We start from the raw sequence: 16,208 nt of genomic DNA on the forward strand, positions 1-16,208 counted from the left end.
CCCCTTTCCTTTGACGAGTCCGAGAACCGCATCAAGAAGGTGGGGAAAGGACGAGAATATCCACTACTATCAAGAGGCTCCATAGGTCAACACCCATTGCAGGTCTAATAGTTCCGCTGGTCCCATAGGGCCAGGGAGTCCGGTTAAACATTGCCTGAAGCCACCGGAACTTGGATCGCCCCACATGGAACTTATCCTGAGGCGACCGTTCGGACTATAGACGGGTCAATGAGGAAAGGAGAACTAGGAAACGTTCCAAGGTAGGGCTGAAAGCTCTGCTTGACTGAGAACAGGTACTGCGACTCTCCTCAGTCTTGCCACAGTCAACCGAAAGGAAGGCTCGGAGGATGTGGTAACAGAATCTGGCGTCCCCAGGTGGTCACCCATCCAAGTACCGACGTTGCTTAACCTCGCTGGACGGACGAGAAGCGGGGTTTCCAACGTGGTAAGGCCGTTGACTCAATATCATGGCCAGATACTCCAGATGTTGAGGCAGAGGAAGAGAAGGCTCCAAGCAAAATACCATGAGCCCACACTCATGGTAAGCATCCGGAAGCTTGTCCCGGCGCTGAAGAAGGTCGAAACCCGAGCCTACCGGAGTTGACCAGCCCTCCAAACAGCAGAGGAGGCGGAAGCCTGCACCTGAGCGGCCAAGAGGAAGGCAGGGAGAGTTCTCTGGGGAAACAAACCTGCTATGCCACGGCGGGATAGCCACACTGCATCATAAGCAGGAATACTTGCAGTCTAGGCTGAATTCGACGAGCACCCTGGAAGATGGATGGAATGGAAACTGAAAGTACCCGTCCTTCCGATCCAGGGTTTAAGGAGTCCTGTCGCCTCGTTACCAGTCTGATCGATTCTGCTGGTCTACGCTGGCCGAAGTTTGTTCGACAAACTTGATCACGGCTGAGAGGTCGACTATGGACATCCCCTCTCAGATCCTTCCTTACAAGAAAGGATCGACTGAGGGGGCCGGGGGTGAAGCCGTCGATGATCCTAAGGAAGACCTTCGCCTAAGGTATGGATCATTCTGCCCAACCGGGCAACTCTACTGACGCTATGGCACAGAGATTCAGAGACACTGAATTCGCTGACAGAGACGGCAGGCGCGGTATCCTTGGCTAATCACAGAGATTGTGCGGGAATGGGCATCGGGAAGCTGTCATTCGGATGAGTAACCTTAAGCATCCTCCCAGCGAAAAACCTGCAATCCTAGAGTTCGTGAACTCCTTTTAGGACTATGCCCCCCCGGGGGAGTCTCCCGTGCCATCTGTTCCTGACAGGAGGAAACTGCAATTGGACACCTTGTCCCAGTTGTCGTAGCCGATAACTTAGGCCGACGTGGTTAAAAGAAAAGGGCGCTGGAGCCCTGCAGAGTCTGGAAGAAAGCGCCTTGGAGGAGTGAAACCGGAAGTCGATTTACTCCGCACAGCAGCTGTCTAAGTCTCTGTCCTTGGGCACAAACAAACTCTTCTCAAGGATGGAAGGGTGTCTGAGGTCGTCGACCTCCACAGATGAGACACCCGAAGGAAGCCCTCAGTCAGCGCGTCCAGATGGTACAACATCGAGCTTGTCTGCAAGTTAGATACTTAACGACGAAAGGCCAAGGTGCCTGAGCTCGAGAGGAGGAAAGTACCCTTGATCTTCCTGTAGCTTCCTTGAACCAAACCTCGGGCCGTAACCGAGGAGGGAAAGAACCTGGTAAGCTCCCAGAGGAAGAAGTAAGCAGTCACCCCTTGTCCGATGGAGAAATCTCGAACGGAAAGCCCCCCCCGCCAAAAATCCTTCCAGGGAATTATTATTATTATTATTATTATTATTACTTACTAAGCTACAACCCTAGTTGGAAAAGCAGTATGCTATAAGCCCAGGGGCTCCAACAGGGAAAATAGCTCAGTGCGGAAAGGAAAAAAGGAAAATAAAATATTCTAAGAAGAGTAACAACAATAAATATCTCCTTTACAAACTATAAAAACTTTAACAAAACAAGAGGAAGAGAAATAAGATAGGAGAGTGTGCTCGAGTGTACCCTCAAGCAAGAGAACTCTAACCCAAGACAGTGAAAGGCCATGGTACAGAGGCTATGGCACTACCCAAGACTAGAGAACAGTGGTTTGATTTTGGAGTGTCCTTCTCCTAGAAGAGCTGCTTACCATAGCTAAAGAGTCTCTCCTACCCTTACCAAGAGGAAAGTGGCACTGAACAAGTACAGTGCAGTAACCCCTTGGGTGATGAAGAATTGTTTGGTAATCTGTGTTGTCAGGTGTATGAGGATAGAGGAGAATATGTAAAGAATATGCCAGACTATTCAGTGTGTATGTAGGCAAAGGGAAAATGAACCGTAACCAGAGAGGAGGATCCAATGTAGACTGTCTGGCCAGTCAAAAGACCCCATAACTCTCTAGCGGTAGTGCTAACCCAGGTTCAGGAATAGAGGAGTGTTGCTCAGATCTCCCTTAAGTTTCTCCTATTCTTGCAAGTGCCATGCTCTGTGTTTACGGGGTGAGGCCGTGTTCTGGAAATACGCTCCAGAAGAACTCGCCAGGCTGGTCATGCTGCGAAAACTTCATTGGGAATCGTGGTCGCAATTGCCCTGGAGCTGGCGCGACGGAAATTCCTGGTGGTCGGCGAGCGATAACCCATAGACGAGCAATGGATACTGCAAGAAATAAGCCGACATTTGTGCGAAGAAACACTGTAGGTTCGCGCGACGGAACACCATCCGTCTGCGCGATGGAAAAAACCGTTGGTTCGCGCGTGGGCGAACATTGGAGAGCATGAGCGTAGACGTGCAGGCACGTGGGCGTGTGGGCGCGCAGGCGAGTGGTCGCGCGGTTGCACGGGCGAGCGGTCGCGCGGGCGAGCGGTCGTGAGGGTGGGCAGGTGGATGAGAGCGAGTCCGAGGCGGCGAACGCAAGCGTTAGCGCGATGGCGAGGAAACGCGCTGCCGCGTGGGCGAGGAGGACCGCTGGCGATATGGATCAACAAGCGATCGGTGGTGAGCTGGTGAGCGCTAACGCGCAGGTTGGCGATGGCGCGTTGTGTTATGCTGACGCGATGGTCGAGCAGTATGCGCAGGTGAGCGATCGTGCGTTGGCGAGCAGTATGCGAAGGTGAGCGATCGCGAGCAGTGATCAGCATGCGCCGGATCGCGCGATGGTGATCAGTATGCGCAGGGTCGCGTGATGGTGATCAGCATGCCAGGGTCGCGCGATGGCGATCAGCATGCGCAGGTTGGTGGTCGCGCGATGGCGAACAGCATCTGCAGGTGGGCGATCGCGTGATGGCGAACAGCATACGCAGTTGAGGGTCGCGCGATGGTGATCAGCATGCGCAGGGTTGAGCGATGGTGATCAGCATCCGCAGGTGTGCGGTCGCGCGATGGCGATCAGCATCCGCTGTTGAGGGTCGTGCGATGGCGATCAGCATCCGCAGTTGAGGGTCGCGCGATGGCGATCAGCATCCGCAGGTGAGGGTCGCGCGATGGCGATCAGCATCCGCAGTTGAGGGTCGCGCGATGGCGATCAGCATCCGCAGTTGAGGGTCGCGCGATGGCGATCAGCATCCGCAGTTGAGGGTCGCGCGATGGCGATCAGCATCCGCAGTTGAGGGTCGCGCGATGGCGATCAGCATCCGCAGTTGAGGGTCGCGCGATGGCGATCAGCATCCGAAGTTGAGGGTCGCGCGATGGCGATCAGCATCCGCAGTTGAGGGTAGCGCGATGGCGATCAGCATGCGCAGGTGAGCAAGTAGCTGGCGAACCATGTTCCTTCAGAAGTGTTGGAGAACGTTGGCGTGCCGGCTGTAACACACGTGGGCGATCCGGAGATCGCTGGCGAGCTGATGATCGCTGGCGGGCTGATGATCGCTGACGAGCTGATGATCGCTGGCGAGCTGATGATCGCTGACGAGCTGATGATCGCTGACGAGCAGAAGGCTACACGTGGAAGCCTGCGCAAAGAAGAAGAGTCCTTGACCCCAACCTGAACTGAAGTTCTAGATCGCGAGGGCGAACGTGGGCGCACAGGGCGCGTAACAGGAACCAACAGGAACCACAGGGAAGATCATCTTGAAAGCGCTGACGAACAGGAGAGCGCTGATGAGCAGAAGGGCGCGCAGGGAAACCCTGACACGCAAGGGAAGAACCCCCGTGGGGGCAACCCTTTGCCCCGAAGGGATCGTTGTCCGCCGGGAGACTGATGTCCGTCGGAAGACCGCTGTCCGTCGGGAAGACCGTTGTCCGTCGGGAAGACCGTTGCCCGTCGGAAGACGAGATCAGACTGCTGTCCATCTGCACCAAGGCGGAAGATCGAGAAAAAGGAGTTGTAGGCTGCAAACGGAGATCCAAAAAGGCGCCTCAAGCACCCTTATAGGGAGATGAGAGGCCCTTACGACGAGGCGGACGGTGGGCCTTGCGGCGAGGGAGGCCAACAGCAACAGCAACAGAAGAAAACCTCCGAAGAGGAGTCTCTATGAGTGTACTCTCTCGCGAACGAAAGAGAAACACTTCGTGGAAGAGACTGGTCAGCCAGTGACCTAAAAGGAGCAATCCTCCGAAGAGGAGCTCCTGCAGTTGCCCAGCCCCTTGAGCGAAACTGCAGGTGCGACCACTCAGCACCAAGAGCATAGTCGCACGAAAAAAAAAGGCAAGAGAAGAACCCCCCAAAAGGGGAAAAACTCAAGCCTGGACAGGAAAATCTTCCCTCGGAAGGAAAGTTATCCGCCCAAGGAGGCAAGCCTCCTGAGTGTTCTAAAATGAACTGGAGAGCTGTCCGTCGTCACGGGAGTACTACCAGTAGAAGGAGACACGCCCCTGACGAAAATACAAGGGGGGAGGCAGCAACAGCCGAATCCCCAGGACTCAACCAGACAGCTCACACCGTTGCTATATTACAGAAACGAACTAGATCGGTAACTGTAAAAAAAAAATAAAAAAAATAATATTAGTACACATTCATTCCCCCGGGAAGGCTCCGAAGAGGAATCCCGAGGGAAAGGAACAAGAATTACACAACAGGCACGTGCCCTCACAACCACTTACACTCGCTGAAGGAGAGCTGTAACCAAAACAGAATTATAACAATTATAATTATGTAACTATGTAATTATGTAATTTAAAAATGAATGAACACTAAAGAAAGAACGAAAACTCCGAAAGGAATCGTTCTACAAGCTGAAAAACAAAAAACAACTACAATTAGATTCATAACTAATTGAGACAAATGTACGGCGTAGCAACCCCCCACACGGAAAGGAAGCTAGGCTACAAGGCCGTAGTAACACGTAGTAAAAGGGTGAACGACCTCAAGAGAGAGAGAGAGAGAGAGAAAGACTTAAGTCAAACTCGATCGCCACCCATAAAAATACGCCGTGCTGGCCTAACTGCCGAGGCCTCCACGTAGATATCGTACACTACACACACAAATCTGAAAAGGAAACTTACTCATTTCTATACTCAAATATATATACAAACATGAAAACATGTTTACATATATATTGAGTACAGTAAATGAAAAGTAAGCGATTAAGTAAAGACAAAACAAACAATGGCTGCCAAGCGAGGACCAAGACAGAGACGTCTGTCACAGTCCGAGCCAAAAGTGAAAGTGAGTATTCACCTGTGTGTGAGGGGGAGGAGGGGTAGCTAGCTACCACTCCCCTACCCCCCCGCTAACTAGCGCGGGGGTAATACACCCTCGTTAAATTCTAATGGCTCGCCATTTCAGCTACGCTAAAAGTAATACCCTTTGTAAATAGCGTGGTTTGTATTTCGGTTACGGAACAACTAGGAATTGGAGAAGGGTCAGCCATTTTGAAAAGTCAAAGAAAGTCCAAAAAACAATCCAAAGTCATCAACAATTAAATCTATCCAAAAAAGAGTTCAAGAGTTTAAGTTGAAGATAAAACACCTGCACTGCGAAAGCTCAAACCAAAAAGAAGTACTTCACCAAGACTGTTGAAAAACTCCAGGTTAACAGCGAGTAATGGAACACCTTGTCGATCAGACCGACAGAGAAGAACTGGAGCTGTTTACATGTATATGCGGTATCTGGCCGATAGTTGGCGCTGGTGGGCACACCCGCAACCTTCATAGCAATCGCTCGCGAGTTTTTGTGTTTTTCTGTCGAGCCGCCGGAGACGTCAGCTATTATATATTCACCGGCTAAGTTAAATATTTAAAATGTGATTCACAATTGAAAGCACAATGCCACAGTACTGATTGACAAGACTTTCAAGTAGTGAGTGAATATCTATGAATTTTTTTTTGCAGTAAATCATAACCAAGCCTGTAGATTGATGAACAATTTTCTAAACCATGTTTATGATATACCAAAAGAGTATTCTTGAAATACTATACACAGAAGATGAACTCTCCCACATATTTTAGTTTATCTGTATGAAAAAAAAAAAAAATACCAACTTCATTTATGAAATAATGTAATCGAATTCTCAGGCTCATAGCCAACTGCATACTGTATGAATATATACTGTGAAATGTTGGGTAAAATTATGGTATGGTGCAATATCTCTAATGAATAAAATAATAGTTTTAACTGGTTGTATTAATAGATGATTTGAACAATTCAGATAATAAATACCTAGCAAAAATATTCTTCTTTTAATTACAGACACTTTAAATCATAGCAGACACTACTTAGGAGAAATATCTATAAAGGGAATTAAATACAAGGATCTGACCTAAACTTAGATTCCCCACTTAACTTAACCTATCCTTAACATAAAATGCCTATTTTGCCATAGTTCTATTTTAGGCACAATAGTGGCATTATTCACTTATACTTTTATTCCCTTGTTACTTGCTGTAATCACTTTTAACTGTTATATACCAAAGTAAAATTGCAGAGTAGTTATGAACACTGCATGAAAGAAACTAAGCTTCCTTATCTACGCAATAGTAAAGTATTACATTATAAATTAAAAATCTCTCGGTCAGGTTAAGTCTTCAGGGCAAAGTTCCTTCTACCTATTCTTGGTTGGACCAATACATATAGGTTAGGTTATACTTTATAAAGGAAACTTGTTTAGGATGTAGTTTGGTTGAAATAGGCCTAATGATTAAAAAACAGAGTAGTGTTCAATATTGCATAAGTATTTGGAATAAGCAGCCTATATGGTTCATTTGTTTAACTTTTAGCCAATATGTCAGTTAAAAAGACAAATATGTTATATCTTGCATTGCTACAATTCCATCCGATTACATCAAGTTCAACTAAACCAGCTTATGGTCTAAGGTAAATGGGGTATGAAAGTAACCTGAAAATAAGCCAACCAAGGTTACATTTAGCGGAGCCGGAGCCTTTGTATATCAGCGGCCAGTTATTCGCGCGTTCATTAAAAATGGACATCGGTATTATTATAGTGTATTACAGGGCAATAAAACATAAAGGTGGCCGCTATCATACATACACCCACATTTAGCATTGGCATTACTCCAAGTTATGACAGGCTGTTTTAATACCTGAGCTTGAGGAGTTAATGTCCGATTGAGAAATTTCAACGTTCAAGTGATTAACACATGGAAGAAAAACCTGGAAATGTCAAAATCTGACGACGTTCTGCAATCAAAATTCAAGAGAAGCTTGGGTTACATGAAGGATATTTCGCTTCTTAATGAGATTTGCTATAACCTTGGAGTATCTAAAATTAATCGCGAATGGTAGTATTATTTAGAATCGTGTTATAAATATATATTCGAAATCTCCCTACATTTATCGAGGTGGCATATAAAAACGAAATTTGAATCGTCAAAATCAACTTCACCTCTTAAGACCGCGTACCCTACGATGCTTTATTACGTAAACAATGTGGCAGTGGTGCCACATTTTGTCTGTACAAAATCTGAGAATCTGCTGAATAAAATCTGTAGAAAACTGTAGTTACTACTAAGATTACATCTGGGGAAAAATCCATTCCTTACCAATATATTTGCCCACTTTAGTACAACATATGGATACTACAATTAAACAAAATACTGTTGACAATGTCGCTTTAATAATCCAATACATGTTGGAATATTGTGAGAGTTTGTGGATTATTCTTGGTTAAAAAAAAATGTAGATTTGGTTAATTTTATACTTTTTAGAACTTTTCTTAAAATCTTAATTCTCTTCAGCAAAAATCTGTATATTTGGCTTATTCTGAGAGGAAAATATGAGAATCTGAGATATTGAAAAAAAATATGTAGATGTGGTAACAATGCATTATTATACAATATCATAACAACAGATATGTGATTGTTTTAGAAATCATGACACTGCATCAAAATAATATTTTGTGGTTTTAGAAACCACGCTAATGAATCTAATCAATATTTTGGCATTTAAGGATCCATGGCACTAAACCCAATTAATATCTTGGCCTTATATTAACCATGGCAGTGAATCATTTTAATATTTTGGCATTCGAATTAGCTTTGCTATTATACTATCAATATAAGATAGTGCAGCGTGTAGTTTTATTCATAATTATTTTCTTTTTAGTAGCGATAACAGTAAGTGCATCCTACACATGTATGGATTTATGCTACGTTTAGAAAATTTTAGAAAATATTTTTTTTTCTATTTTGGTCATTATTTCGATGGACATCAGATTGTGACAAGAATTTTACATTATCTGACAAAATGTTCTTGGTATCACGTTTTATACAATGATTTTATGATATCGTGTGATTTACAATGCCTAAGTCTAACAGTATGCTAAATACATTTATTGAACATAATTCGAATGCTTGTTTCATCATCAAGGCAGTTAGTTCACTGAACTCCATCAAGTTGTTTACTGCAGCGGAATAGCTGATAGCGAATTTATATTATAGGCTATCTTTTGTAATTAAATTTATATCATCAACTAGGTACAAAGTTTTGGTAATTATTAACACGGCCAATGTTCGTAAAAAATAATAATTCTATTTTTTTCTGTAAATAGATCAAATTAGTCTTGATGCTGATAAAACTTGTTATCATCCTCAAGCTTATCATTAATTGACTTTGAACCGACAAGAACATTTCAAATAGTTGTTATGACAGCATTGTGATGTGGCGTGTTGAGACTGACTTGATATTTTTTTCTGCCGTGTGTGACAGGCGAACACGTAATCAATTAAACCAATAAATTTACACTTAACTCGTAAATATTCTGGATTTTGGAATCGTGTTTGCACTCACACTGAGATTGAAGAATGTGGAAATTGAATAAAAGCACGCAACAATTTAGAGACTAATGGATCATCCTATACCGAGAAAGAAAAATCAAGAAACGAAACTCCCACTATATTTCAAAACATCAAAACCTGGAGAAAATTCTGCGTGAGTAATTAAGATTAGGATGTGTTCAATATAGCCTACCCATCTTCGCCAAGGCTTTGCTGTGTGCTCTTTTTGAGTTGAGGTTATAATATAATCTAAGAAAGAAATCTTTGATGCAAGACTCGGTATGATTATAAGTAAAGAGCAACTGCATTAACATTGTCACTAATAGTACCACGTAAACAATATTAGGCCTACAGTTTATTAGGCAGGAAAATTAACTTTTAATCTCGACCTAATGATAATTATCTGAATCGTTTTGCTTAACATTTCTATGTAATCCAGATGAAAGAGAAAATAATCATAAAAATACAATCCCAATTCTTTGAGGACGAAAGGGTATAAAAATATGTTGGGAAAAGCAGATGCAAATAAAATGAAGCAGTAGGTTTGATGTAAGAATTTTAGTTGTGAAATACGAGTTATTAGGTTTTTACTAAAAGTCGTGATATTGAACATTATTGTTACGATACTGATTTAAATTTGAGAGAAAGTAATAAAATGTCTATGGAATTGCTCATCCAATCAAAACCGAAATCAGTCACGTCGTGATTAAATAGAGTAGATGCTCATATATAATTTAGTGTTTTTTTTTCTGGCACAGCTGTCTCCAACATGGAAATTAGTCTCAATAAGAATAAAAACTAATTCTCTCTCTCTCTCTCTCTCTCTCTCTCTCTCTCTCTCTCTCTCTCTCTCTCTCTCTCTCTCTCTCTCTCTCTCTCTCTCTCTCAATACTATCTTATCAGGAAAGAAATTCTTTATCATCGATATGGGGTAAGTATTCGTTGGGGTTTATCTGCTTAAAGAATCTTTAGGAGATCATAGTTCCTAACCATTTAAATGATTCCACCTCATTAATCCTTTTTCTTTTCAATGATATTATATTTTCCTCTTCTACTGCAGATTCTGTTCTCATCATCTCCGTCTTTCTTCTATTTATCTTGAGCCCAACCTCATGTGACATTTCATGCATTCTAGTAAGCAAGCTTTGCAAGTCCTGTTGCTTTTTGTTAATAAGGACAGCGTCATCCACATACTCTAGGTCCACTAATTTCCCGTTACCAACCCAGTCTAATCCTTCTCCGCCATCCCCAATTGTTCTATGCATTACAAAATCCATGAAGAGGATAAACAACATGGGTGACAACACATTAATTTGGAGTACTCTGCTGTTCACTGAAAATTAATTTGATAGAACGCCAGTAAGATTAACTTTGCACTTGCTATGCTCATGAACAGACTTAATCAAATTTCCATATTTAATAAGAACTCCATAATAACGCAGACCCTCCACAAAATTGGCCGGTGCACACTATCAAAGGCTTTTTCATAGCCCACAAATGCCATCAAAAGGGGATTTCTATATTCTACACATTGCTGTAGAACATTTCCTATAATGAAAAAATTGGTCAGTACAACATCTGCCTTTTCTGAATCCTGCTTGTTCATCTTTCAACTTTTCATCATTCTTTCTCTCCAGTTTCTTTAGAATGAGAATGCTATATATTTTCATGACAACTGACGTAAGTGTGATGCCTCTGTAATTTTTGCAATCAGTCAGGTCTCCCTTTTTCGTGTCATTTTCACCAACACTCCTAGCTCCCATTCATCAGGTTTTGCCTCTTCACGCCACATTCTACAAAATAATCTTGTAAGTATTCTGGGAGTCACTTCATTTTCGGCCAATATAATCTCAGCAGTTATTCCATCATATCCAGGGGCTTTTTATCTCTTGAAGTTTTTTAATGATAGTTTCGACTTCAAACACACTGAAGTCCTTCATGGGCACATCAAAGTCTTCCTCAGCTTCAGGTATATCAATTGAATTATTCCCTTCATATCTCATATTCATGACCTCACTAAAGTGTTCCATCCAACGTTGCATTTCTTCTTCTTTTGTTGTTATAACAAACCCATCTCTCCTTTTGATGGGTATATGCTTCATCTTTTTTGCCCCAAGAGAGATTTCATTAATAATTCTATGAGCAATTCTTACACCATAACCCCTCCCTGAATTCATAGCTTTGTCAGCCTCATCTGGCTTTCTGTCTAAATATTCTCTCCAGTCATTCCTAGCTTTTCTTTTGACCTCACTATCAATACTGGAATACTTATCATGCTCTACCTTGTAATTTTCATTACTTCCTCGAAAACTTTCAACAATCAATTTCTGTCTTTGTTTCCTATTTATGGTATCCTGAGTATCATTTGATATCTATGGCTTTCTCCTTGTAACTGCATGTCCCAAAACTTCACTACCAACTGACTGATATATGGTCTTAATTTCACACCAATCTTCATTAATTGTCTGATCTTCGTCTCTTAGTCTCTAAGACTGTTAATTGATTTCTTCATCTTCATTCAATTGCAAATGATTCTCTGTGCTCATCTTCTAGAAGCTTAGTTGTATCAACCCTAGGTATTCTAGTGACATTCATGTTGGGTGCTTTCACTTTTAATTTCAGTGTGACAATGAGGAGCTGGTGATCACTACTGTACCAATATCTGCACCTCTATAGCTTCTTACATTTATTAGACTTCCTTCTCTTTTTAATTAATGGCTATGTGATCTATCTGTTTTTTTGTAAATCCCACACGGTGAAGTCCATGTATATTGATAGGGGTATCCCTTCTCGTGTGCTAAGGTACCGAGTGAAGATCAAACCGTGGTTCAATGATGATTGTAGACGTGCTTATTTGGAGAAGCAGGAGGCCTATCACCTTTGGAAGGGTAACAGATCAGATTTGACCTGGAACAACTATACTCAGCTTCGAGCTTTTGCTCAGAGAGTTTATGCCTCAACTGAAACGGAGTACAATTTAACCATAAAAGAAACCCTTTCTGGTACAACTCAGGAACATAAATGGTGGTCTACCCTTACATCTGCACTCTTTGGTGTAGATGCAACAGTTCCTCCTTTACTTAAACCAGATGGCTCAGTCACTCACTGTCCAAAGGAAAAGGCAACCCTTTTGCCTGATGTTTTTGACAGTAAACAGAGTAAAGAAAAACTTGAACTTCCTCATTCCTGTTTTCCTGAGGCTAAACTAACTAGTTTAGCTTTTTGATCTCGTGAGATTAAAGCTCTGTCAATGGACCTTGATGCTTATGGAGGTGTAGACCCAAATGATATTTTTCTTTTGTTTTTTTATAAAGACAGCAGATTTCTTAGCTCCAAAGTTATCTGTTATTTTGCCCAAGTTAGCAAGAAGAAGAGCTTTTAGCACTTGTTGGAAAATTGGTAATGTTACTCCACTATGTAAATGTGTTTGTGGTAGCTCAAGTCCCACTGATTACCACCCAATTTCCATAACTCCCATATTATCTAAAGTTTTTGAACGTCTTCTGGCAAAACGTCTTAATAGGTTTGCTGAAGGTAATCATCTACTCCCTAGTTTGCAATTTGGTTTTCGTAAAGGCCTTGGAGCATGTGATGCCCTTATTACAATCTCCAATGCTGTACAGAAATCCCTTGATTGTGATCAGGAAGTTCGTATGATTGGCCTTGATTTCAGTGCGGCCTTTGACCGTGTTAATCATGAGGCCCTTGTTTTCAAACTCAAACAGTTGGGAGTGGGTGGGTCGTTTCTTAGCATTACTATTGATTTTTTAAGTATTACATCTCAAAGAGTTGTTGTGGATGGGCACCATAGTGAGTATAGGAATGTGATATCTGGTGTTCCACAGGGTAGTGTTCTTGGCCCATTACTTTTCATACTATATACACATGACATGTGGTTTGGCCTAGAAAACAAACTTGTTGCATATGCAGATGATGCTACTCTTTTTGCATCAATTCCATCCCCTGAATGTAGATTTGGGGTGGGTGAATCCCTTAAAAGAGATTTAGCTAAAATTAGTGCATGGTGCAAATTATGGGGTATGAAGTTAAATCCGAACAAAACTCAAAGTATGATTGTAAGTAGGTCAAGGACGGTGGCTCCTCAACATCCGGATCTCAGTATTGATAATGTTTTTTTAAATTTGTATGACTCTTTTAAAATTTCAGGTGTGATTCTCGACAGCAAATTTACTTTTGAGAAACACATTAGGTCTGTGTCTTCTTCAATTGCACAAAAAATTGGCTTATTGAGAAAGTCTTTCAAGATTTTCAGTGATCAATCTATTCTGAAGAAGTGTTTTAATTCTTTCATTCTACCTTGTTTTGAGTATTGTTCTCCTGTCTGGTGTTCAGCTGCTGATTCTCATCTTAATTTGTTGGGCAGAAACTTACGGTCTATTAAATTTCTTATTCCTGATCTAGATATTAATCTTTGGCACCGTCGTTCAATTAGTTCATTATGCAGGTTGCATAAGATTTTTCATAACTCTGACCATCCTTTACATTCAGATCTCCCTGGACAACTATCCTGTTCGTAATACTAGGCAGGCAGTTAATTCTAATAGCCAGGCCTTCTCCATCATGAGGCTCAATACTACACAGTATTCTAGAAGTTTTATTGCAGCTGTTACCAAGTTTTGGAATGATCTTCCTAATCGATAGTTAAATCAGTAGAACTTCAAAAGTTCAAAGTTGGAGCAAATGTTTTTTTGGTGACCAGGCTGACATGAGTCTTTTTATTGTTTATATATGACATATTTGTTTTTGACGTTGTTAATAGTTTATATAGGACATATCTGTTTTGACGCTGTTACTGTTTTTAGAATGATATATTGTTAATTTATTCTCATCATTTATTTATTTCCTTATTTCCTTTCCTCACGGGGCTATTTTTCCCTGTTGGAGCCCTTGGGCTTATAGCATCTTGCTTTTCCAACTAGGGTTGTAGCTTGGCTCGTAATAATAATAATAATAATATATGTGGATTTCCCTGTGCTGGAAAAGAGTACTTCTAATAACAAGATTGTTTGTTGAACAAAACTTATAAAATGTGTTAAATTTTCATTTGCAACTTCGCCAAGACCCTCAGCACCCATCGCATTTTCTATACCTTGATTATCCCTTCCAACTTTAGCATTGAAGTCACCAATTACACTCACATTTCTCCATAATATTCATATTTCCTGTCTTAAGGGGAATCATTTGTTGGTGCATAGCAAACTATAATACTCATATTGCACAGCTTTGATTTAAACTTTGCAAGTAATAATCTACTATTTATAACTCTCCATTCCGTTAATGCCTTTTCTGCTCTTGTTGTCAATATCATTCCTACCTCTTCTTTTCCAACTCCATATGCTCTTCCAAGAGTATATATATATATATATATATATATATATAATATATATATATATATATATATAAATATATATATATATATATATATATATATATATATATATAAATATATATATATATATATATATATATATATATATATATATATATATATATATATTGCCTTAGTCTAAGATATCTTTACCAAAACCTTACAACGTGTTTCACTTAGGGCCTAGATACCCAAGCTGTATATAATAAATTAATTCTCTACTTGCTGTAACTTCCCAACCTGATTCATGGTTCTAACATTCCAATTACCAATTTTAGATTTTTCTTTATTTTACTTATAAACTGGGAGAATCTTAGCACCCCGCTACGCCCGAAACTGGGGGCCATTCTCTCATTTTCTCTCTCCATAGACAGACTAAATCCAGAGAGGATTCATTGGCTAAATTCACCAAAGGATAGCCACTTCCTTGTGATGTGCAGGGCCTATCTAACCAAGGCAAGTGACCCTTGCCGGTCCATACTGATCCCAGTAAAATCATCCGCCAGGCATCGAGAGAAGAGGCTGAAGAGACATAATGTCTACCGCCTTAAACCCAATCCGTCACCCCATTGCCAGTGACTTCATTGAGATTTACGGGGGCATTTCCTCCACATCCAAAGTTCTCGTTACTCCACCAGATATGATTCATTGCACATAGATGGAAAAATATGAATATCAAATTAGAGGATAGGTTTGTATAATTTTACTTTAAAGATAATACTGTTTGATTCTTTTCAATACACACAAATTTTTTAGCTGGTTATTATTTTTAGTATTTTACACATTATTGGGTTGTTAATACTTTTAATAATTTGAGTCTAATAACAAAATATGTTGCTTAGTATTAACAATAATTGGTTGAAACAGAAAGGTTTAAAGGCTACTCATGAATGGCAGAGGCAAGGGACAGTGAAAATGCCCTAGCTAGCAGGGCAACGCCTGGAGACTGATCATATATACATATGGTCAGCGCCCAAGCCTCCTCTCCACCCAAGCTAGGATCAGGGAGGACCGGGCCATGGTTGATGGTAACTCAACAGGTAGACCCAAACCCCACATCCTTAACTCACAAGGATGGTGAGTTATAGACACTATAAGAAACTATTGATCTTGAGTGGGCTCGAACTCCAGTCCGGCGATCACCAGGCAGGGACGTTCCTGATATTTGAATTCACTGTCGTAAGAATGGCCAAAGGATGCAATCGATATTTTGCTCACAGAAGAGTGGCAATATATCGAAATGTCATGCACTAACCGCAGGCCTATATTACAGTGTCCCGGGCCCCCCAAAAGAAATATAATTGACCGTATCTACTCTATTGCACTATGTATTAAAGGAATAACCAAAATATGTTACTCCATCTCTCATTTAAATTCAATGAATCAAATTCGTTGATCTAATTTTATTTGATTTTTCTTCTTGGGTCATTTGTTATCCTAGTCCTAATTTCTTTACTTTAGTTAATCTATCTAAGCTTACATGTGTTCTAAAGGTGATCCAGACGTTCCTAGAAAAAGAAGTCTTTGATAAAGTAGTATCAAGATGTTTCTAAGACTTAATGTAGTTATTTTCAACTATCAACTAATTGTTGATATTTTAAAATGAGTGTTGTAAGATAAGTGATATGAAGAATTTTCTCTCTCTCC

The 16,208-nt window shown here is 41.2% G+C and overlaps 2 protein-coding genes across 5 annotated transcripts in view; one reads left to right on the top strand and one right to left on the bottom strand.

Moving 5' to 3' along the window:
• The window catches only part of phr (photorepair), a 163,864-nt gene extending 155,982 nt beyond the window's left edge, over nt 1-7,882 (bottom strand). For 2 of the 4 annotated variants that reach the window (XM_068346262.1, XM_068346257.1), the window contains exon 1: nt 7,729-7,833. The gene's annotated coding sequence lies outside the window, so the exon portion shown is untranslated. Of the gene's footprint in view, nt 1-7,480; nt 7,595-7,728 lie in introns of those variants that run through there. The other 2 variants (XM_068346259.1, XM_068346260.1) reach the window with 2 other exon arrangements.
• A 1,136-nt stretch (nt 7,883-9,018) lies between these two features.
• Nucleotides 9,019-16,208, top strand: part of LOC137616089 (prenylated Rab acceptor protein 1-like) — a 21,697-nt gene continuing 14,507 nt past the window's right edge. Inside the window, exon 1 of the mRNA XM_068345760.1 lies at nt 9,019-9,326. Within this exon, the coding sequence (XP_068201861.1) occupies nt 9,241-9,326 (86 nt within the window). The 5' untranslated portion in view covers nt 9,019-9,240. The remainder of the gene's footprint in view (nt 9,327-16,208) is intronic.

Source organism: Palaemon carinicauda, chromosome 22 (assembly GCF_036898095.1).
Source record: "Palaemon carinicauda isolate YSFRI2023 chromosome 22, ASM3689809v2, whole genome shotgun sequence".
Classification (NCBI taxonomy): domain Eukaryota; kingdom Metazoa; phylum Arthropoda; class Malacostraca; order Decapoda; family Palaemonidae; genus Palaemon; species Palaemon carinicauda.